The sequence below is a fragment of the Ornithodoros turicata genome, unplaced genomic scaffold, assembly GCF_037126465.1.
Source record: "Ornithodoros turicata isolate Travis unplaced genomic scaffold, ASM3712646v1 Chromosome56, whole genome shotgun sequence".
NCBI classification, from domain to species: Eukaryota; Metazoa; Arthropoda; class Arachnida; order Ixodida; family Argasidae; genus Ornithodoros; species Ornithodoros turicata.
Window position 1 is genome coordinate 728,780 of NW_026999384.1, and position 23,153 is coordinate 751,932.

A 23,153-nucleotide genomic window follows, 5' to 3' on the forward strand; every position below is an offset into this window, starting at 1 on the left:
CCATGCTCCTTTAAAGGAGGTTACAACACTTAATCTCAACTTATTCCGCATAAACGTAAATGTAATCAGGTTTACATCCATGTGAACCTGCATTCCATGTTGTACAGTAATGGACGTTATAGACGCTTAGAAAACCGACAGAAGAAATATACCGGAACTCATGCGTCTCTGACGTGACAGCAGTTCTCCGAGAGAGAGGAAGCGCGGTAAAAGTCACGTGCTTACGAATACCTATGGGAATGGCCGGAGCTCTTGATGTCAGAGCTTAACGCGTACGTGTGTTGGAGGGTTCCCATCACGCCAAGTACTACACACAGGAGAACAAATCTTTTTCCCCTCAGTGTTCCAGTGTGCAATACGATGTGTGCGTGAGATAATGGACCACATCGGCAGCCATTGCTAAGAGTCATCACCGTGATATTTGCCTGCACACATTATCCCTTTGGTTCAATGATAATGCTGGTCCTCGAGGAGTGTTTGATATCCATGCCACTACCCCATAATGTGGTTGCTGTCCTGTGCGACATATCTAGGGTTCTCAGAGGCGCATGTATACTGGGATGACAAAGCAAAAACACTGTCACTTCCCGCATGATCCTAGACCTGGACGCTCCGCCCTCCAGTTATATCAATGAACATAGCACGCTTGTCTTATTCCTTCCAAGGTCATCGACTACATGGCAAGCGGCGTGAATGCCTTCATAGAGGTAAGGTAATTCCCACGTTTATGTTTCCCCAAAAGATGAGATCCCCCAGGTAGAACAATGTACTGAAAGTCGAGTGCAATAAGGGTGGACGGTATGTGTCTTATCAATGTTCTTAGTTTCACCAGCCTGTTCAAGGCCTTATATCCACCTACCCGTCCACCCACATTGCACTCGACTTTCAGTACATTGTGCCCCTTGGGGGCCGTCTGAGTAGTCTCAGGTTTTCTCTGGCGCTTGCAGACAAACGACGGCACGGTTGTCCTTGCGGCGCGGAACTTTTTCTGGGAATAAAATGTGCTCGCAATTCTTTCCTTCTTGCCTATAATGCTGAATAATGATTTACGAGAGTCGTTCAGTAAATAACCCTAAAGACTGAATTGAAATCCTGAACTCTCTCCCATACAGAATGTTCTTCCTGCGGGCTGTAGTAGCCCGCTCTGTGTGTGTGGTGCAGGGGGAGTATTGAGACACTCTAGTGAAAATGTTGTTACGTTTTAATGACGATACAGATGTGCAGAAAAAGAAGTCGCTAGCGCTGAAACGGGCAGATCTGTTCTGGATGCGCTCAATGGACCCGGACAGATAAGTTTGTGAAGGGTCCCACACAGAACAGGCGTACTCCAGTTCTGGTCGTACGCAACAAGTGTGTCCCAGATGCTTTAGGTGAGGGGGTGCTCTTTTAAATCAACGCCTACTGTATTAGTAGAAATGTGTTCAACGTGACTGTTCCATGTACTGCTGGATGAAACGGAAACGCCAAGATATTTATAACAGTAAGGGAAGGGGATGATCGTGCCATTAATCGTGTACGTAAAATCATCCGCGGCACGAGGACTATACGGTGACCACATAAGGGAATATTACATTTATGTGTAGGTTTAATGGCACACTCTATCGAAAAAAAAGGCGTGAAAATGCGGTAACTTCTACACCTAGGTCAACGTAGCGTCTGATAAGGGGTGTAAAAGGGTGGTAAAAATCAACTATCATATCTCTAAATTGCTACAAAAAGGCGTACGCCCTCATCGCTCACCAAATCAGAGCGGTAACCCTATCATTCATAGATAGCAGATAGAATATTTTCAACGTTTTAGGCACAACATATGCGACAACCTATTTCCTCTTAAAAGGTGTAACTGCTCTACCCTTTTTGCTAAGAGTGCGTGTGCATTGTTACGCACCACTCGTGTACACATTCACAAGGTCGTCTTGTAACATACGCTGATCAAAGGAAGACACAATTTTTCGGTAGATAACTGAATCATCTGCGAACAGCCTGATAGTAGACGAAATATTAGTTGGTGGGCCATTACTTCATATCAAGAATAACATGGAGCTTAGTACACTCTAAGCAAAACAGGAGCAACTTTACTCCTTTTGGGGACTATATGCATTGACACCAGAATAGTCCCTTTCGGGACTGTCACAGAGTGGAGGCTGCGTTTCACAGTCTGTTAGCTGCGTTGTACATAGCTCGTGTCCATGCATGACAATACTCTAAATCAAAAGGTCAACCATGATCTATCGAGTCATATAAAATCTTGCGACATACATTTTGCGAAGAAAGAAGCGCTGTTTCTTACTCTGACTGGGCGGAAAATTGATCAGTTGGCTGAGTTATGCAGCCATATGCCATCAAATTAATTCACCAAGAGCACATATTCACGTAGTCTGTTTCATTCGGAAGACCATTTGCCACGTTCAGTGACAATAGACGATTTCAGAAATTGCATGGATTGCCCATCAGAGAGCGCTGTGTTGCGAAAGCCCCGCTGCACCTTGGGATTTAGTTTTCATGAGTCAGAGAGAAGAAGAAGAGCGCAAACGGTTTCGGTTTTCTTTCTCCTTCACCTCCCGCACCTTCAAGCAACAGGCAGACATGCAGGCAGACGAGCACGAATGCAAACCATTTCCCACAACGCACTGCGCGATGCGCGTGACTTGCGCGACGGAGGGCCCCCGTGCGGAGCACAAGGGCAATATCTGAAATCGCCTATTTGCGCTTCTGAGGAGTAAATGCCGGGTTTAAGGGACTAAAATTGGGACTAATTGCAGTCTAGGGGACGAGAAGCTGCAATTACTCCGTATTTTACTCCTTTTTGTCTTTAGGTGTACGGAGCCTTGGGTAATGTCTGATTCAATAGAAATATTGTCGTTAGCCTGGTTAACATTGTGAATTTACTTTCAGTACGCTAACCAGTCCCGTGGACCCATAAAGGATCTGCAACTGTTTTTGGAGGTAAATCATACTGCAGAATTTGTGACACCCAAATAATAGAGTGGGTGCTCGGCGTTGATCACGTTCGCACTAGCATCTCACGAAAAGTAATCACATTTTATCAGATCAGTATGATGAAATGAAACGTACGATATGTAGTTGTAATACAGGGTGCTCCACGAGAGAATGCAACTGCATTCCTAAAAGTGTGTTTTACTTCAGAAAATTATGGAACCACTTAAAATACATTCACACGGACCTTTGCCACACATTGAGGTCGTTTGCGTTCGTGGTACGTATTAATTAAGCCAAGATGCATAAATAATCTCGATAAACTGCCAAGGAAAGGCAGCATTTTTCTTCCAGAATTCTGAAGCGCATAGCCGTAACACGCTATCCCAATCAAAAACACATGTTTTTCTCAAGATTTCTACAAAATTTTCACAATCAGTCGCTGGTCGAAGCATGCCCAGTGAAATTTGCGTTTTCGAAACTCCTGGCTCATCCTTTATCGAGGGGAGTGGAAAGGAGCTACACAGTTTTACTCCGATCGAGGACCTTGTCGCGCAGTCCGTCGTTGTCAGTGAATGGCGGATGACGACAGCCATGTTGGTAAAGGCGATATATGTTATTGTTGCGTAGCTTGCTTCCCTCTTGCACAGGGGGTTGGGGTGGGGTTGGGGGAGGCTATTCGACGCCAATAGTGTCGCATGTAAATATCAACGATAAGAAATTGCGTCGAAACTACTCCAGACGGTAGAGCATTTACAATGGGCACGTTCATTTTCGCACTGCTGTGCAGAAAGCGTGCCGATGAGCAACCTGGTATATTTAAGAAGACAAGAAAAATGTTGATACCTTATGCGATATGCATCCTGCTGGCACAATGAATATCTATGTCTTCCTATATAGAGCAGAACACAATTAAAAACCATACTGTTCTCAGCAGACCGGCTGTCCTGCATTGGATCGTCACATATACCATACCAGGAGATGCTGAAATGTTCTCGGTCTGGCAAGGAAATGTCATAATTCTATGTTACAGTTCGGCATAATGACGTGTTTAGTGCACGTCGTTCTTGAAGCTTCTTTAAGCTTCGAAAAAAAGACCTTGCATTCGGTCGGGCAAGATCCGGGGAGTACGGCGGACGTGCAGTGCGTTAAAACAGCATGGCTTTCAGAACCTAAACGGACCATTTGCATGTACGTGTCGCCCCTGGCGCCAGCATTCAAATAAACTTCGCATTTCAACTCAAAATGAGCGCGGGGAGCTTTTCAGATTGGCACGTTGCGTGCGAAAGTAGCCAGAGAAGATTGAAAAAAGAATGCGGAAAGAGCGAAAGCGTATTGTACTGATTACGAGTACAAAGTGTCATCAAGTGTCGGCCTCGAAAGTCCGCGCAACCTTGACACCAATTACCTACCCCAAAATGACATGTCAGCTGTCTGCAGGTGGATATCCCAATGTTTGTGGTGCAGACAAGCTAGGGGACGAACAGACGGACATATAACACGGGACAAGACAATCGTTAGGTTTGACATCATCGTCAGGTATCGACATACACAAGTCGTTAGGCACGAACGTCTTGCGTCTGATTGGAAATGCGCTATCTAGTGCAAGTATCTCTGGTTGGCGGTGCTACACTGTTAGAACAGAACTTCACCACATAGCATGCTCCTAGCCAACCATCATTCCGAATCATATCATTCTGTGTCCTGATTTGTTCAAAATAGGGAGGAGGCGTCTATCTGGGACAATGTGACATAATGTTCTCAGATAGGAGGCTCCACCCATTTTCAACAGATCAATGCACAGAATGATATCATTCGGAATGATGGTTGGCTATGAGCGTGCTATATGCTGAAGAGCTGTTTTAACACTGCAGAACTTACACGCTCACTTGCCCGACCCCTGTGGTTCCTTGCTGAGCACAATGTAGTTCCTTGTATAGCAGTGTTTCAGATGTCAGCAATAAAAAAATAAGTGCGATATAGTCCTGAAACTGGTTTTGTCACTTCGTTACATGGCGGTTGTATACTGACAGTCGAAGGACATGATCGCCATTCTCTCTTAACATATCTCACCGTGCCAGTAAAAACAATGCATGTGAACTGACGCTCCGTACAGCAACTAGGCGGCGATTCCTACGACTGTTGGTTCTATACTGGAACTCGCTTGGCGTGGAATACTCGTTGCCCTTCTAGATGGGTAGAAATCCAGCGAACCGGTAGAGATGTAGGAAGGGAGTTGCCTCAGGACAGAAGCCGCCGACATGTTTCTGTTCTTCTGTTCTTCTCCTGGGCACCGTCCTCATCATTGGCATGGTACTTCAAGGGTTTGGTGTGACGTGTTTAAAGGTTCATGCGAATTGTGGGTCAACAGCCCGGAGGGAAGAAAGGGTCCGTACGGCGCTCTACGGCACACCAAACCCTTTAGGCACCATGCCAATGATGAGTACGGTGCCCAGAAGAAGAACGCTTACCGCGCCTACCCGCTCCGATCAGTTTATTTCTTCTAACCGGACCAATTAGCAATGCCTTTCTCCGCTGGGTTCTGTATGGAATAGGGTCCACAAAATACGGTGCCGGATGCAGGAACACTCTTATAAGAGAACTTCACCACATAGCGCGGTGAAGGGGAACCATTGCGCAAAAATATACAGCTATCACTCCTGATTTGTGGAAAGCACGGGGAATGCGCAGTTTTCCTCAGACGTTCACTGAGAAGTTGGCCCAACACGCACGCACCCTTGCGTGACGTTGCTCGAGTGAGCGTGGCCGGCTACGACAACTAGTTCCGTCACAACCACCAGCACCACCACCACCACCCTTTGACAATTAGGATAACCGCATAAGTGTCACAAAAAGTCGTACGCCTTCCAATCAGGGGGCACTGTCACTGGGGATGGTGGTTGGCAAAGAGCGCGCTATGCGGTGAACTTCTGATTTAAAAATGCAAGATCTTGGTTGAAGCGCCATTGCTTTTCTGGTGCATTCCCTGGTCCATATGTGTGCCCGATCTTGTTGCTCCGTAGCGGACTCAGGTACTCGCTTGCGATTGACCAGTGGAATTTGCGATCATGCTGGCCTTCAAGTTTCTTTTTTTTTTGTTCTTCATTGTGCATTAATAATATAAGTAGATGGCTTAGATGCAGCTTCCGTTCCCGCAACACACAGGTGACCCTGCAGGATGTCATCAACGAACCCAAGGTATGTGAAATATATCCTATTGGTGTAACGTTGTTGGTCTTATCATTCGATGCTTGAGGGCAAGAGTGCCGCTTCCCGCCTAGGACTTAGATTAAGAAAAAAACTTCGAAAGGAATACATTTAATAAATGGATGACTTTTTTTTATGAAGTCGAGCACGTAAAAGTAAGAAACTATTCTTCCAAAGCAGGGCGCCAACGATTTCGAGACGAAACGGTGGATAAGCCTGTAATTCCATAATCCTGTAGCACAATGTTTCCACGAAAGCTTGTTCCCTTCGTTGTCGTGGCGCATATATCGAGATTGCTAATCAGAGAGACTGTTGTCAAGTGTCGGTAAAATTTAACACTGTTGTGCCGCACTGGTGTATGTGTGAAATGAGAAATTCTGAAAATACGTACCTTGAAAGTGGTATACAGTGTTGGCACCATATACATACAAAACATTCCGCGTACACTGTCAAGAAGCGTTTTACACACGCACACAAGCTTCAATGTCACAAGACATCGGACAATGGACAGCCATTATGACTCGCTGCAGTCCGCGCGTGTTCTTCTGGTGACCTACGATTAATCACGGGAGATTTAATATCCAATAGACATTTTTTCACAGCTGCGCATGCACTGCGGCGTCGATGACCTTGGGTTTGCGCTGGACCAGGTTATCTCCGTGTTCAATAGATGCGCTGAATGGTAACGACTGGATGGGGACCAGTGACACACAGCGCGAACATGTCGGCCTTGCTCCAGACCGGTTTTTGTCCTTTATGCTATACTCACGTGTGATTGTTTTGGCGCACGCCGAGAGTGGTTCGCTGGAGCGCCGATGGGATACGACACAAATGTGAAAAAAAGTCAATTGGATGTCAATTCGTCAAATGGCATAAAGAAAGCGAAGTTTCTGAGGCACTGGACCGAAAGGTGTATGAAATGGAGTGTTCAAACACAAATTACCAATGTTCGAACCGTACAGCTGAGTGAAATCATCGCAGCAACAAAACGTTGGTTTAGCCAGCTTTGCGCTTCATACAACGATGCCTGCAAAGTCGAGACTGAAATTTGCGGTAGCAACACGAACTAATACCCTAGACAGACGGCAAACTTAAGGCCATAAACGGAGCAGCCGTAAGTTCACCGGTATAGCCCAGCCATCGTCTCGAATGAGATGCCGTTACTCTGACAGAGCGCGATCTGGAGCTGCTGCTCGATAGGATATACAGCAAAACAGTCCTGGCTTGAATATAACTGAAGCCTGATCAGCACCTCGGGAAAGCTCAGAGGCGGCCAACAAACACACAACCAGCTTACTCCTTACGACGCAAAATCGCATCCTCGTTTGCTCTTTCATGGTCGACCACCAGGCGAGCATTGATCTGATGCACGCCTGTTGCAACATACATTCCAACAACCTTCGGGTGATATCGATTGCGATGACCGCTCCGCAGCGATGCGAGGCACCGAGTTTCCTGTCGCATGCGCAAGAAACGGACGGAACTTTGAATGATATAGGATATTGAAGTATTAATCAAACAATAAACCACCTTCTCAGAGCACAGTCCAAAATGTAGTTTGGCATATTCAGGGTGTGTCACGTAATTTTCCAGAATTTTCATAAATTCGCGATTTACTTTCTTTTAGAAGAGTCGTTGAATATATATATACTCATGTTAGAGTCTGCTCAAAGGTATCAGTGTGATTATCAAGGGTGTATCAGTAATTAATGTAGACGTTAATTAACTTTCATAATTAATCTTCATAGTTAGTGGTGAGAATAGATTGACCGCGAAATTGCAGTGTTGTAGAGCCCAACCCCGAGGAGCCGATTCCGCTATGGAACCGAAACTCCAGCTCTTTTCTATGTCTCTAGTAGAAATATAGAAACTGCACAATTTTCGAGCGGTGCGCGAGTTTTGCGACCGCTTTTTTTCCTATCCCCCTCTCGCTGTCACCCTCTCTCAACAGACCGGTTGTGTACCTCATCCTACGGGTCCCATTGCTTCCGAGAGGTACACAAAAGGTACGCGACGGGTGTCAGATTTACAGTGTAGCTAACCCTTCCCGAACAGCGTCCACCGTTTCTTACACTACATCAACCCTATGCTCATTGATGCGGCGAAGTGACATTGCCACCTAACACAGAATTAGCTACCCGCTTGCAGATACCGGAGTTGAGATAGAAATAGCTAGCGGTGGGGTATTTCTACATGGCAGAGATTCTCGACCCACTACTGCAGGGAACATTATCCTTTTATTTCTCACCTAGGTTAACGCATGCGAGGGCACGTCCCTCTTCAAGCATGTTGTGGTAAGTCTATCCGTCCTCTTTTCAAGAAGACGCCCTGCCCGTGCAAGGGTGCAAGAAAATACAAACAAATTTTACTTCCACTAACGTTACAACACCACATTTTCAGCCAATAAGCTTGTTGCAGTTATTTGAATGAAAGAGGGAATTTTGATCTCTCTCGCGCTGAGTGTCTACGCTTTTTAACATCTTGTCGGAAACCATCCTCAATCTGGGTAGTGTATCCTGTACCTCGTGTATGCTGTCTCGCTCCTCCCGCTTCCTCCACACAATGAATACTCCCTCTTGTTCACCCAGTCATGCAAAGAACTGTCGTACACAGCAGCGCACGCTGACAGTCAGTCAACTCATTACTTTTGCCTTCAAAAAAATATAAATGTAACCATCAAAGAAGTTAATCTGCTTTGCAATCAACACCATCGACCCAGAGCAAGAACACATCCAGAGGCGCCAACTCCGCTTCGCGTCCGTTAATGGTTCAGTACAAACCCACAACCATGGTGGAAAGAAGAAAAGGAGAGGCCCCAACGGCTCTTCGACAGAAGAGAGAAGCGTGGGGCAAGTGACATCAGCATAGGAGATGAGCTGTAGCTTCATTGGAGCCGCGAGAGGGTCACGTTACCTGAATAGCCCAATGAGGTCGCTTTGCACATGCCACTTTGGGGGCCACTTCGGCGCGCTACCACCACACCTCTACAAGTACTCCGAAACTATACAGGGTGTCCCACCGAAAAAGGGCCAGGGGCTAAACAAAAAACGTGAGTGCTCTACAAAAATGGAACCAACTGCATGTGCTTGGCAGTGGTGTGGTCTATCCGAAAATATATTTTTTATCGCCCCTCGTCAATTAATTAGAGGTAATTAATTTTCTAACTTTTCAGTTGTCGGTTTTAGCTCCCAGATGTCAATGAGGAAGTTGTAGTACATGTCGAAAAAGACGCAAGTAACGTGGTTCGACGTTGCTATGGCTTGTGGTTTCGTTTTTTTTTTTTCGCGAGTTTAAAAATTGGTTTCAGAAGTCGGTGTGCACCACAGAGCGCTCCGCATAATTCGGCGCCCGCGGGCGACAATTCCAGTGCACTCTGACAGATGTGCCGTGAAACAGGTGAAATATCTTCCTCTTGTGTGACGTGGCCCAAGGATGGTCTCCAGGTGCTAATCTCAAGGTGAATGTACGCCGGAGGGCGCTGGATTCGTCACGCGCGGGAGCCGGTTTGTGGGCAGGGATCTGCCCAGCATCTCAAACCACTTTTAAGCCCCCCCCCCCCAAAAAAAAAAACGAAACCACAAGCCGTAGCGACCTCGAGCCACTTCAGTTGTGTCTTTTGGCGACATGTGCTACAACTTCCTCATTGATATCTGAGAGCTAAAACCGACAATTAAAAAGTTAGAAAATTAATTACCGCTAATTAAGGGGCGATGAAAAACATATTTTTGGATAGACCACACAACTGCCAAGCACGGGCAGTTGGTTCCATTTCTGTAGAGCACTCCGTTTTTGCTTTAGCCCCTGGCCCATTTTCGGTGGGACACCCTGTACGTGCGTTGCCGGCTCCCATAGAGATGTATGTAACCGAAACCAGAAAGCGAGCGGTGATGTCACTGGAGTGCCGCCAATCTCGGCTTCGCTTCTCCGAGCAGTAGGGCTCCTCCTCTCTTTCCTTCCTGCATGCCCACGACGGAGCAGGTCGTGGGTTTCAGATCTAAAATACCAATTCGGCGATATGATGCCAAGCGCAATATGACTTAAGGTGTGCAATGGAGTGCTTGCACGCTTTTCTGTGGGCTCATTGCTTCATGCTACCTTTACCTTTTAACTATTAACCTCTACAGATCGAACCCCAGAAATACCCGGCGGAAGATGACTCCGAAGCGGTAATTATTGCTCAGATTTACAATGGCTCACATCTAGATGCTGGTTCATGTTTTCGAGGTCGCAGAATCTAGCTTGTCCCATACATGTGTGTATTGCTCGCTAACATGTTCGAGGGCGCGTGCGTGTCTCTGTATACAACTCGATCCGAATAGCACCAACAGAGAACAGGAAGAACGAACCTAAATATTTCAACACGTCCCACTAATGATGACAGGGGAGATGTAATTCTATCCCCAATTTCATCCTCTAAACCCTTAATGAACTTTTTTTTTATTGGCCAGAGAAACACATCTTTTTCACGCTGTTCTAAAGGCTAATTCACACACGAGTTTGAAAATGCGGTGCCGCCTCTGCATTATGGGTTATGGCCAGATGCGGCAGAATGATTGTGGTAGCATTCTATCCTACATAACGGAAAGTTACAACGTTCTTAATGCCAACTAGCGCCACCTGCGCCAATAATATTTTTTTTCCGCCTGCCATAGAATATTTAAATAATTTGTTCGGCAATTGCTGAGGTTTTAGGAATCACTTGCTCTCCTTTGCTTGGCCCTCCAACGAAGGAGAACAATCTACGACGCTCGCCCTCCATGATGATGTTTACTATATCACTTTATCTCAAAGTGCATAAAACTTTCCTCAATGTTCGATACGATTTTGATAATCATTTCGCTGCCATTGGAATTGTTGCACGAAAAAGTGCGAGGACAAGTGACAGCCACTTGCTACATTTTTCTTTCGCTCCTTTTTTTTTTTTTTTTTTTCAGTTTGAACTGCGGAACTTAAGAGAAGGATGGGATAGACGAGAATATCGTGAAAGACTGCGCAAGCTTCCACTACTTATTAACGAAGGCCAGTGTCTTTCGGTTCTTCGCAGCAAATGTACATACATTGCCACCGTGCATCTTTCGTGTGTTATTCTGACATGCCCAGTCCTTCTCGTACTTGGCGCATTTCAAACTGAACAGATTGCACCAACGAGCATAAGAACAGCCTTGTTGACAGTCATCCGACCCTGCACTTGTCATATGGAGTGCACGCGCGTGCTCGCGTAACGGCATGCTTTCTTCAGTACGGATTTGAATAGATTAACCAATTATGTAATCTTAATTCGTTCACATGATACAGGAGAAGAGCAGACGATGTTTCTCTACGGTTAAGTCCAATGTGTTGTTCACTGTCGAACTTTTGGTACGGGACAGAAAGAAAGACAAATACTCCATCTTCATTGTTGCCACTTAAGCGGAAATAAAACTGGTTCTTTTACAGGCTTTGTTCGAGTACGTTGCAGCCCTCGCAGAACTAACAAAGGTAACTTAGGTGGTGGTGTGAACAGCTTACCCTGGTCTTCACCAGTCACGGGTCTAACTTACAGCATCTGCAGTAAATACTGCAGGACATTGCAGCAATGCTCACTTACTTACTGCACGTCCTGGCCGTAAGCGGGAGTGAGGGACAAGAAGATATATGATGGTTTCATGTGTTTTTGTTTTTTTTTTTGCAAAATGATATTCTCCTTGTTCCTTCTCTCACTATCGCGTGCGTTTGACACATCAACTTTCGCTCATGGGGAGATAAAGGAAGTGTTGACCTCTACACTGTACAAGATATGGATATGTAGCCTTAATCATTCACACCTGTCCCGCTCGACATCGAAGTTAGAGGCGAGAATCGGTTGTGCAAGTCTACATCCTCTCAGCATAGCTCAGTCGTAATTCCGTTGGTTGTAATTGAATTTCAGTGATCACGCTGTGCAATAATGCAATTCCGTGAATGAATCGTTCTATTTGCAGTTCGTCAACGCGGAGGCTGTGAAGGTGGAGACAAACGCCTTGGTACGCATATCTTTTCAGAGACACTTTCAACTACTTGGAGACTCAAAAATATACATGCGGCGTTGTCGTCGGCTAATCGCGGTTACTCACCGGCCATATATTTGCGTGCATTACAGTATTGATTTCAACGTGTTAATGCGAACATTCCCGCGACCCGTTTCTTTATTTAACTCGGATATGCATTTTTAAAGGGGGCAGATATATGCCAAAGAATAATGAGATATACTTTCTTCAAACCCTCACCATAGTCGGTAATGTGCAGTAGGTTCCGTGCATTACCATTAACTAAGTGAAAAAGGCGAGCTTATCTTCCAATCTGGGGATATCGGGTTCTGAACGGGAATGGTTCATTCTTTTTGCACCAATGTCTGGCGAGCCTTAAAATGATGAACTCGAGAATTTTCGTTTCACTGACGGTGAACGGCCGTTGTAATACCAATGCGATAAGCAATGTCCAGTTTCGGTAATTACACACGGCAGAGTATGACTGGGTTTGCGACTTTATTTGCAGGTTATCTCTCTTTGGACTGGGCACGTGTCTCAGGTTCGCAAGGTAATCAAGCGACCCCGGAGCGGTTTTGTGAAGGATGAGCCAATGAATATTTCTAGTTAATTAGCCATTTAAAAACCTCTAGTAATAATATAAGTTGGTGAGGTGGTTGAAGTTTTCTCTTTTATTTATGCCATGACTCACCCCATTGTTGCCCGCGTTTTGATCCTATATAGGCAGCGGCTGCAATCGGAGAGGAAGTGACCTCGGTAAGGGACACACATGAGGCGTTTTGCGTGGTATTCAAAGAATAGCAAATTTTGTTCGGTAGCTATGCAGGAATCGCCAGTCAGAAAATTATGTCCCACGGATGTCCATCGGATATACTTTGATGGAGTTAGGAATATCCGTAGAATAATGAAATTGCTCCAGTGGATACACTACGGAGATCCACTTGGCCGGGCTTCGAACTTCCTACGAACGTCCACCTTGCAGACCTACGGCTACGGATGTCCCTCCATAAATATCCCAGTGGAGCCCCACAGAGGTATTCCGATATGAACATTGGGATCTGTTTCGGACAACCGTGGGAGATGGTTTTCTGTCTTTTGCCCTATTTTCTTTGCCCTCTTTCTCTGATTTATAATGTCTCGACTTTCTCAACCAGGCTCTTCTAACAATGTCTGGACAATCTGGAATTCCAATTCTAGAGGTAAGCTGCGCGTTCCACTTTGAGCTATATTAAAGAGTTTCAGCAAGCTGTTCTCCAACGCACAAAACGGTAATGCAAAGGCAGCTATACCTGATCGTATCCCACGTGCGTGAATTAAGTACGTTTAGGAGACCGACACCAAACTTACTGACGCAGTGAACGGCGACTCTCCCGGCATCTGAAGGATGGAACGTTAAAATCCCTGCCACCTGGTTCTTCGCACAGTACGCGTACAACTAGAGCTCACAGGATGGATGTGGTTTTCAAACAGCAAAAGGGTTACGGCTTCTCTTGATGTCATCTCTCGTGCTGAGAGGCGGCTTCTCTCTAGGAACAGTCGACACGGTGCTGCGGGTGCGCCATCGCGTTTCAAGCGATAAATACAACATTTCAAAACAGTCCAAGGCCAAGGAGAGGCATGTTCGTCCCAAAAGTACACTCAATCACTGCATCATAAAACTGATAAAATACTCGTTGTTATGTTGCAGTGCCGGAGTGTACCTTTAAGTAATACAGAACAACACAACGGTGATCCAAATCACAGGAGCGCCGTACGCATTCTTTGCACGTTGCTTACCTGAGCTGCCAAAAGCTGCTTTGTCTTTCGTCTTTCCTTGTCATCGTCCTTTACACACTTTATAATTGTGTAGGCCGTCTCCCGTCTACACGCTTTTGAAAGTCAGAAGTTTACACTAGAGATAAGCAGCCGTAGAACATAATGTTTTCTAGATTTTTCAGTTCTCCACGAAAGCGTCACCGTTATATTATGTTATTATGTTACCGTGTTATTATTCTATCTCCATTGAGCAGTTGCTGTTGACGCTAAGCCGATCATTGTGTCATCATGTATGCAGCGTAGAGAGGCCATTTCGCCGTTCATGGTCACCCGAGAAATATAATAAATAAATAAAATAATAAATTATTCATCTCTTCGAAAAGTTCAAGAATTGATCTCGCTGACCTCGACGGATCGCCAGATGTCACAAAACCGGGTCCCCCACTGCCATCGTAGGACTCCTGCTCCTTTAAAACTAGCGATAACGCTATGTGCGAGTCAAAGATTGGGGTCTGATAAAGCGATTGTAAAAAAATGGTAGACTGTAAAAAAAAAAAGATGAAAACCGTGTGTGTTTCTGAGAATTTGTAACTTGCACGGTATTTCGTTAGCAATCTAATTTCAAAGATTGCTCCATGCAAAATTTGCGAACTTGGTGGTGCGGCAACCCTGAGGCGGCTCGTGCGTCATCTATTGAGATCGTGAGAAACTAGGCTAGCCATCTGGCTGCATGCGAGGTTTTACATGTGCGGTATACCAATTGTTCTAAAGTGTTCGCGATCGAAAGCGCGGTGTAAAAGAGTTCAAAACTAATTAGTAAAAAAAGCATGAAGAACTGAGAGCTGATGACTTGTGTGTTCCAAATCCGAATCCAAGTTTTGCATGATGGTATCTTAAAACGTGACGATTCGTGTTTCACTTTACAGTGCTCTTAAGCAGAACCAAAAAATATAAGATAATCCATATTCTTGGTAGCCGCTCGGCTGTGATCATATGTACTGATCAGCGTCGGCATTCCCGATCTCCAAAAGGGTACTCTCGTTCATGACTATTCAGTTTCTGATTGGAAAACGCGGCTCTAAAATTGTTTCTTTCGGACAGTGGAGTGAGATGCGAATAAGAAAACCGAAGTATTTCATTCGCCTACTCCTGGATATCTGCACACTCCATGAACCAGCATTTGTTCTCACAGATTCCAGCTTGCAGCTCGCGTGCATAATGCCACGCATAATGACACCAGGCCCACATAGTGGAAAACAGTGGAAGTCGTCACGAAATAGTGACCTTATCGATGATGTGTCACGGAGTACACGTTATCGAGGGGAAAACAATTATTTAATCTTCACTCCGGTACCGCCCTGGACCAAATATGGGTCACAGATGATCTGCGACACACTTACTCACATCCCGCAGTGAAGGCGGTTTGTTTGGTGTTCTTTGCAGCAGTTCCAAGAAAATCCTCATGCGGGACAAGACAAAGACTCCCCACTCATCATCTTAAAAATAAAGTTGTTGTTTAGACACACACAAAAATGACAAACGGACCTCGCGCGGATTTGCTGTTGTGTTGGGAGAACAGCCAGCGCCAAAGGAAACCAATGAGGCTCGTGCACATGACGTCACGGGCAGCCTTTAAGCGCCTTTGAGCCACGTGACTCGGGAAAACATGTGGATGCGTCACATACGTCCTACTGCGGGCCGAATGAGGTAACAGCATGTGTTTTTCCAATATCACGCATACCACAACAACTCACGACATGCCCTCATACTGTAACTTCGGTGCGGCAATATGTTTTCCCGAGTCACATGACTAAACGTGACGTCATTGCACAAGCCTCATTCCGCCCGTCCGCGAGGGCTCCGATTGGCTGGAGGAAAAGCGTTTGCCGAGCCGCGCGCCAAAGTTGCAGCACGAAGCGGTTCTCCAAAAACGGTTGGAAGCGCTTCGCGTCTCCGCCTCAAGAAACGGTTGTGTGAATTCATTTTTAACGCACTAAGCAACGCTAGATAGCATGGGGGCGCGCACTCGCCGTCAACAGACAATCTCTTACATTTTTGCCAGTCGCTCCCACATTCACATAAACGAACACACTCTTCGCGACAGGAAATGTTTACTTTAGAGTCCACACTGAGACTCAACCAAAGTACCAGGGGCAAGGAAGCACGGTATGGCCTTTCGCGATGAAACAACCCAAAAACTATGATTAAAACAAAGTTGTCGAATAATCAGGGTCGGCGAGAGGGCCCATCCTACCCAACCCGACGGTTGCAAGCACCAGGAGACATGAGGAAGAGGGCCCGGGCAGGACTCGTCCGGAGTAACCCCTGAGACCCGCAATTTCTCTCGACGGCCTTGCTAATAATGATAAAATAGATAAAAAGCAAGTGAGCCGGTGGTTTCGTCAGGAAAATGTTCAAGACCGCTTCTAGCGGATATCCTTGTTCGAATGTCAATAACACAAATTGTTATTTTGCATAGACCACCCCGTATTACATTATGCGATCTCACTTGTTGAACTTTTACTTTCTGAGAAATGATTCTACGCTTTTTGACAAAATAGTGTATCACACAACTGGACTGTCCGTAAGTAGGTAGACATAATTTGATTAATGTAACACTGTTCCGGCGCCTTTGTTAACAAAGACACATTAATACGAAACATAACCTAAGCCTAACGTGTGAATCTCATTGTTTTCTTTTCTTGCGAACCTGCAAAGGGCAACGAACTCGGTGAATGGGCCAAATGGGTAAGCAAAAGCCAAAAGCTTCTCATATTTCTGAAAAGCGTGCTCTTTAGTGGTATTACACATTCCTCGTTGTTTTCACGAAACTCTTCAGAATTTGCATGGTATGAGAGGACTGATCAATAAGCATCCTGACTGGATTTATATATCCTGACAAGTAAATCACATAATTCCAACTTAGTAATCCTGAAATATTTATTCTCCGTAGTCGCACACTTACTCCAGAGCTTTTCGAAAAATTATGTGAAGACTTTCTTGGAAATAACAAAATGTCGCTTCGTCGTATTCATTTGAATGTCCCAAGCTTCAAACCGTTTCTCTGCAAGCGCACTTTGATATATGCGAGATGAAGTGCAGGAGACTATAGATCTGACGAATATGGCGCGTACTGTGCGTAAACATGAGCGACGTTCCCCCAGAACACATGAGCCAGAGACACGCCTCTACCAGAAGGTATCTACAAGAATGAGAAGCCACAAACGAGACAATAGGGAGTGTTAGTAGACTGCTGATAACTTACCGTTAACTTACAATGTCTACCAGAACGAAGCGTGACTCAGAATTTTACCTGTCGATAGGGTGAGATTGACCCGGTAGCTTATCCGGCTACCGGTAGCTCGGTCTACCACCACTGGCTGTTATTAAGGACACTGACAAACAAACTCAGATTTGCGAACGCGTGCGAAAAACGGGTCTCGCGGTAAACTTAGACTCCCCTAACATTCTGACAAACGAAGGACGTTGGGAAGTAAGGAAACATCTGGTATATCACAAAGAATAAGGAACGCACAAACAAACATCCGCGTCCACCTACTGATTGCTACGCCCGGCCTGACAAATAGCGCGATTGAATGTCACGGTATTTCATTTCTGATGAAGAAACCCGTATGGGTTTCGAAAGCTATGATTTTAACTGTTTTAAAGAGGTAGTTACCTGTGGAGTTTTAATATTTTAAGTGAGCATAAGCACCCCTGGTACCTGCTCCACCTTCATCAACTCAAAACGTCATAGCTTTGTGCTGCCACGTGTTTAACGTCATGTCTGTTCTCTTGTAATCATGGGAAACATATCGCGGCTCAACCACAAGATATTCCATAGCAGACGACACAATATTACCTGTCGTACGCCGTTCCCGATATTCCGGCGCCGTGGGAATGCTCAACTTGGCACGCGTTGGCACATCCTGCTCTTCAGCAGTTTTCTTCTTCTTTTTCTTCCACTAGAATATTTCGTGGAGATGTTGCTCGTGTGAATAGACGAATACTGTATGGGATTATTGCTGGGTAACTGCTGTACAAGGTGTATGCATGAAACTGTCCATGCACTTGCCGCTCGTATGAAATACCTAATTTTCCAGACGAACTTCATACGGGAACTCTACAAAACTAGACTCTGATCTACGTTCACATGAGCGATGTTCATTACGGAAGATTGTAGTGGAAGAAAAAAGAAAAATGCTGCTCACGAAGCAGAAGATCCTTCCCGTATTATGCGGAGCATTCACACGGTGAAGAAGTATGAGGAGTGATGCACTTCGTACTCAGCTGATGACATCGCCACCGTCTTTTCCTCTCGTCCGTTATGGAATAGTATCTTGTGGCTGTGTAGCAGGATATCCCCTACGGTTGTGCGCGCGTAGATACGACGTTGAGTGCTCACATGGAAGCAGATAACTATGACGTTTTTCGCATTCGCGGTACAATGCAGTCGATTTCGTTCTGTGAACGTAAAGCAAAATGCTTTTTTAAAGCTCAGCACATGAGCTAGCTGATTGGCTGGTCTTGTGTTTGGCTGGTGAGGAAGTGAGAAAACGGGTTGGTTCATGAGTGAGCCTCAGTGGTCATGCAGGGAAAATACCACCATGTTCAAAGACTGTGCCATACTTTCCATTTGGCTACCATCATGTCCTAAAGCATAAAGGGTATGAAGGACTAGCTCCCCAATCAGAAACGTGGATTCTTAAGTGTTACTGATGAAGAAGACGTCGAAATTGTCGCCAAGCCCTAGTATGGCGGACTGGTCCAATGTTGGTGGACTGCTGAAAGCAAAGAAGCGCGTCAAACAAACTTGCTTATGGACGTGGTGCGGATGCGTAGATCAGTATAGAGTCTATTTGGGTGAACACTTCGGAGAACGGTATCGTTGTCCCACACACCTTAACACCAGAATAGCGCTTGAGAAAGAGGAACATAAGTGATTGTGCTTTTTGGTATAACGGATTGAACGTCCTGCTCTTGGAGCGTTTTTACTATAACAGAAAGTGCAATACTGTAGACGCTGTGCAATCAACTACTAAGGCTGAGACCGTCAAGGGAGCTTCGTGAAACTCTCACCTTGGCCAGGGTAAGTCACGTTATTACGTTTCTTCATTGTCAATGCATCAAGTTTTAACATGTGGGTTTTCAAAAGCAACGTTGTCAAGTGAGAACATGAACGAACTCTAATATGACACCTTTCCATCGTCCTCCCTTTCGTATCCCATCCACAAGCGCAAGGGAGCAGTGTACCGCCATAACGGCGAGGAATGAACTACCACATCATCATCCCATTTATGTGTGTGTGTGTGATAGTGAGAACATGAGTAGTGTTTTCATAACTGCCACAAAGCTTCATCGCCATTCCACTCATATATTAACCCAGATGCGCTGAGGTAGGGTATCGCAATTCCTGCGGTGAAACACTTTATCCATGTATCTGTTTGTTGTTGTATCCTTTGTTGCCACGAAGCTAACTTGAGAAAATTTGTCAGTTCGTATTGTCGTTCTCAGGATCTGGCGAACCTTCTCAAAATCATGTGTAATAGCCTGCACTCCAAATCGTAATGGCAATGGTTCTGTCGGTATTTCTAAATACATCCTTCTCGGTTTGCCCGCCCTATGAAGCTTTCAGATCCACACTTTCAGGGTCTCTAAATCACCTGAACTCTCGCCCTCTCATTATGTCAAGATTGCTGGTCCGTGGCCAAATTCAGCCCATCACCGTTCTGCCCTAAAATCACTTCTAACCTTATTGGATCCCGTAGCACTTCGGTCCTCACTGTGAGGTGCCTCATTATTCCATTGCACCCACCAGCAATGGGGTAGAATATGGTTGGCTGGGAGCGTGTTATATTGTGGAGCTCTCTGTTAACAGTGAGGTTCAGTTGCCATTGCGTTTTGCCAGTAAGTTTATTCTTTATCTAGCGGATCTTCTTTCCCTTTCAATGCCATTTGTCTTGACTTGCCATTCATAACGTTGAATCCTCATCTTTGAATTGGTTTGCCCACACAGGACTTGCCAACATGGAGGGACTTTGGAAACTATAGCTTGGAGGTAAGATACGGTTACACGTAGCATCCACGTAGACGGGAACTTGTGCGAAATCTATGAAGGATACTATTTCGAACCTGATTCTGAATTCATCGTTTCAATCATAATCATCACCAGGACATATGGTCACTTCGAACTGTAAATAGTTTTAAATGTGTTAAATCCTCATGTATCACGCCGTCGCTATAAATTATACGTTAGGTGGTAACTTGACGCATGTTAGATTGGGTACATGTAGAAAATTGGTTCTGTGAACTGAGCCTTCAGTATACCGGCTTCGTCGGAACATGCTTTTGAATTGACATGCGTCAAATTGGCTTCTGTTTGAGTTTGAGTTTGATTATAGAAAAAAAAAACGGAAAATATTGAATGCCGTCAAACTGGCGGCAACACTCCCGCTTCCTGATCGTAAGGTTGCCGATTCGAGCATGGCTGAGAACGCCACTATATTGGTTGGCTGGATTTACCAAACTCCTTTCGTCGGACTGAGAGCGAGGGCGCCCTAACAGTTGTCGAACGCTAGGCTATAGGGCGCTCCGTAACGCAAGTATGTTCGGCTATTCCTCAATATCCGTGCCAATTACCGTGAACTTGGGTAAATTCGGCACGCGCTTCATATCGATGGGGTAAGAAAGCGACCTTAGCAAATTTCCGAGCCCAGTTCGTAAGAACTGACGTATAATTAAGTTAGATTATATTCACATCGGGCGCTGGCAATAATACTTTAAGAACAAATGTCGTTGACCTCCTGATTCTAGGTGGCGTAGTCTCCTCAATATAATTTATGAACACGCTTTCTGGGAGACCCTGTATACGGGTTTCTTAATTCGCAACATATTTTTTAAACAAAAGCTATGAGAGGAGCATAAATGTTGTTCTTGCATTTCAGTTGTACGGCGAGGCGGACATCCTCTCGAACAGAGTGTAACTACTAGATAAACAATTACTACAATTCATTTAGCTCAGTAATTCTGGGCGAAAATGAGGCAGCAGAATGGAAGACAATCCACGCTGAAAGCTACTATATTTTTCGACATCCTGAAATCAGCACGTACGTTGCAGGGCTGGGCAAGATACTTCAAAAAGTATCTTCGATGCCGAGACTCGATACCCTCAAAAAGTGTATTTCGGATACCGATACAAGATACAGAACCGAAATTGATTTTCGATACAGATACTCGGTACTGTATCGTCGTTACTTCGATACATAACTGAAATCCCGAATATAATACAGCTGGTGTTATGATTAGCGAAGTTTATATTACTGAAATCACAATATAATCAAGCTAGTGTTATGATTCGCGAAGTTTACATCACTGAAATAACAATATAATAAAGCTGGTAATATGATTAGGGAAGTAAAAACATTTATTCGTTTTTTCTAGAGCCTTTAGTGTATTTTTATAGCGCACTTTTTCTGACAGGGCTTGAACATATCCGACCGAACGGATTTAATGAAGCTGCACTGTCTAAGCAGCTAGTCTTGTTAGAACTTTAGACTGAAGCCGTGGGTACGTTGAAACGATCGCATCAATAAGCAGCCTAGCAAAAAACAATTCTTTAAGACAATGTTCTTCGTGCGTACCGGTCTGTGAGCACTTGACTATACATACGAATAAACCTGAAACTTTTTTTTCTGCTGCTTTTATCGTTTGGTACTGCAGTACTTACCCGGTAGCCTCTGACTTTGCCTCTGACTTGATTTTCTTAGTTGGCCGTTGTGAATTGTGAGCTGTAGAACGGGTTACAGTGCTCAAGCTAAGCCGGCGGTTATTCTTTCCGCATGGCAGACGCGGAATCCACACTTCAAGTCAAGTGGACGTGGTCTTGCGCGCTGAGGAGGGGGACATCGGGCAGCGCAGTTCCAGAAGCCGTGAGGTTGGTCCTGTGTAAGGCGTTTTCGGCGCGCCCGCCGTAGAAAGAGACGGAAGAGATTCTTCTGGAACCAACTAGAAGCCGCGCGCGCCCACAAGCGCGTCACAGGGCAGGGCCCAGGGCCTCCTCTCCGGGCGACCTTGACGATGGAGCGCGCGCGCGGACGTAATCTTCGAACGAATGTATGGTCGACATGTCTACGCCACTGCGGCCTGGCTTGTACTACCGCCTCAGCGAGACCCGCCGACCCTAAGTCTCAAAACAGCCTCAATATTTGCGTCTTTTTTTAGTATCGAGTATCGTTAAAATACACGATACCCTAAAAATGTATTTTCGATACCGATACTCCGATACTCTCATTTTTGGCACGCGATACCTAATACCGATACACAAAATGTATCGAAAGATTGTATCGAAGATACACGTATCAGCGATACTGCCCGGCACTGATACGTTGAGACATCCATTTCTGAAATTCGCTATGCACTTACGTGCAAAAACGATGTGCCTGTGCTACTCTCAACGTTTTTTATTAGAAAATTTGTAACGCTTCAACGAAAACACTCTGTACGTAGAATGCAACAATAGCATGAGTCTCACCGGTAAACAATGTGAAATGGCCCAAGCAGACCACAGTTAGGGGCGGCACAGACGCACCCTGCGACACTACACACCTACTACTACTACACAGACACAGGCAGCCTGCGGTGCGCGTCGCCCTCTGAAATCCGGAACCAGTGATATTCCTCAACATAGATATGGTTCTTTCACGTCAGAAATAATCGCGAAATTCGATTCGGACCGAAATGATATCGCCAAAGACGCGCAAGGGGGAAGATAAGCATGAATATGTTCATGTGGGCTGCTGGAGCAAAAGGCGTTCTCCCATTTTCAACAAATCAGGGCAGAGAACGATGTCATTCTAAATGATGATTGGACTACAGGTGAAGTAACGGCCTTTCCGCTAAAGGACTTAGGTTTGCCGTCTGACTAGGGTATTAGACTATGCTTGTGGGAATCCTACTGCCATCACCAGGCAGGCGAAACCCACCCAGGGGAAGACCCCTCGTTCTGCCTCCGAGGAACGACACTCCAAACAGACATTAGGAAATCCAGATACTTTATTACATACCAGTTAGATCCAGAGCCAACAATACAATACCGCGCACAGCCACGCTACCGCCACCAGCCCAGAAGCGCCGTGTCTCTCAGCCGCGTCTTCCAGCCGAGTCCCGTCGACCGTTCCCCAGACGTGTCTTCCCATCGCGAGCGCTGCTGCTTCTTTTAAGCCCGAGAGCAACGCCCCCAGTTGATCCTCC

General features: G+C 45.5%; 1 protein-coding gene across 3 annotated transcripts in view; it reads left to right on the plus strand.

Annotated features, from left to right (window-relative positions):
- Positions 1 to 23,153, plus strand: part of LOC135374413 (uncharacterized) — a 60,989-nt gene that overhangs the window by 16,957 nt on the left and 20,879 nt on the right. The window contains exons 5-17 of one of the 3 annotated variants that reach the window (XM_064607377.1): positions 666 to 707; positions 2,896 to 2,946; positions 6,103 to 6,135; positions 8,397 to 8,438; positions 10,269 to 10,310; positions 11,581 to 11,622; positions 12,105 to 12,146; positions 12,658 to 12,699; positions 12,873 to 12,905; positions 13,304 to 13,348; positions 16,623 to 16,652; positions 18,925 to 18,993; positions 19,921 to 19,962. In XM_064607377.1, coding sequence (XP_064463447.1) covers positions 666 to 707; positions 2,896 to 2,946; positions 6,103 to 6,135; positions 8,397 to 8,438; positions 10,269 to 10,310; positions 11,581 to 11,622; positions 12,105 to 12,146; positions 12,658 to 12,699; positions 12,873 to 12,905; positions 13,304 to 13,348; positions 16,623 to 16,652; positions 18,925 to 18,993; positions 19,921 to 19,962 — 555 coding nt within the window. The remainder of the gene's footprint in view (positions 1 to 665; positions 708 to 2,895; positions 2,947 to 6,102; positions 6,136 to 8,396; positions 8,439 to 10,268; positions 10,311 to 11,580; positions 11,623 to 12,104; positions 12,147 to 12,657; positions 12,700 to 12,872; positions 12,906 to 13,303; positions 13,349 to 16,622; positions 16,653 to 18,924; positions 18,994 to 19,920; positions 19,963 to 23,153) is intronic. The other 2 variants (XM_064607378.1, XM_064607379.1) reach the window with 2 other exon arrangements.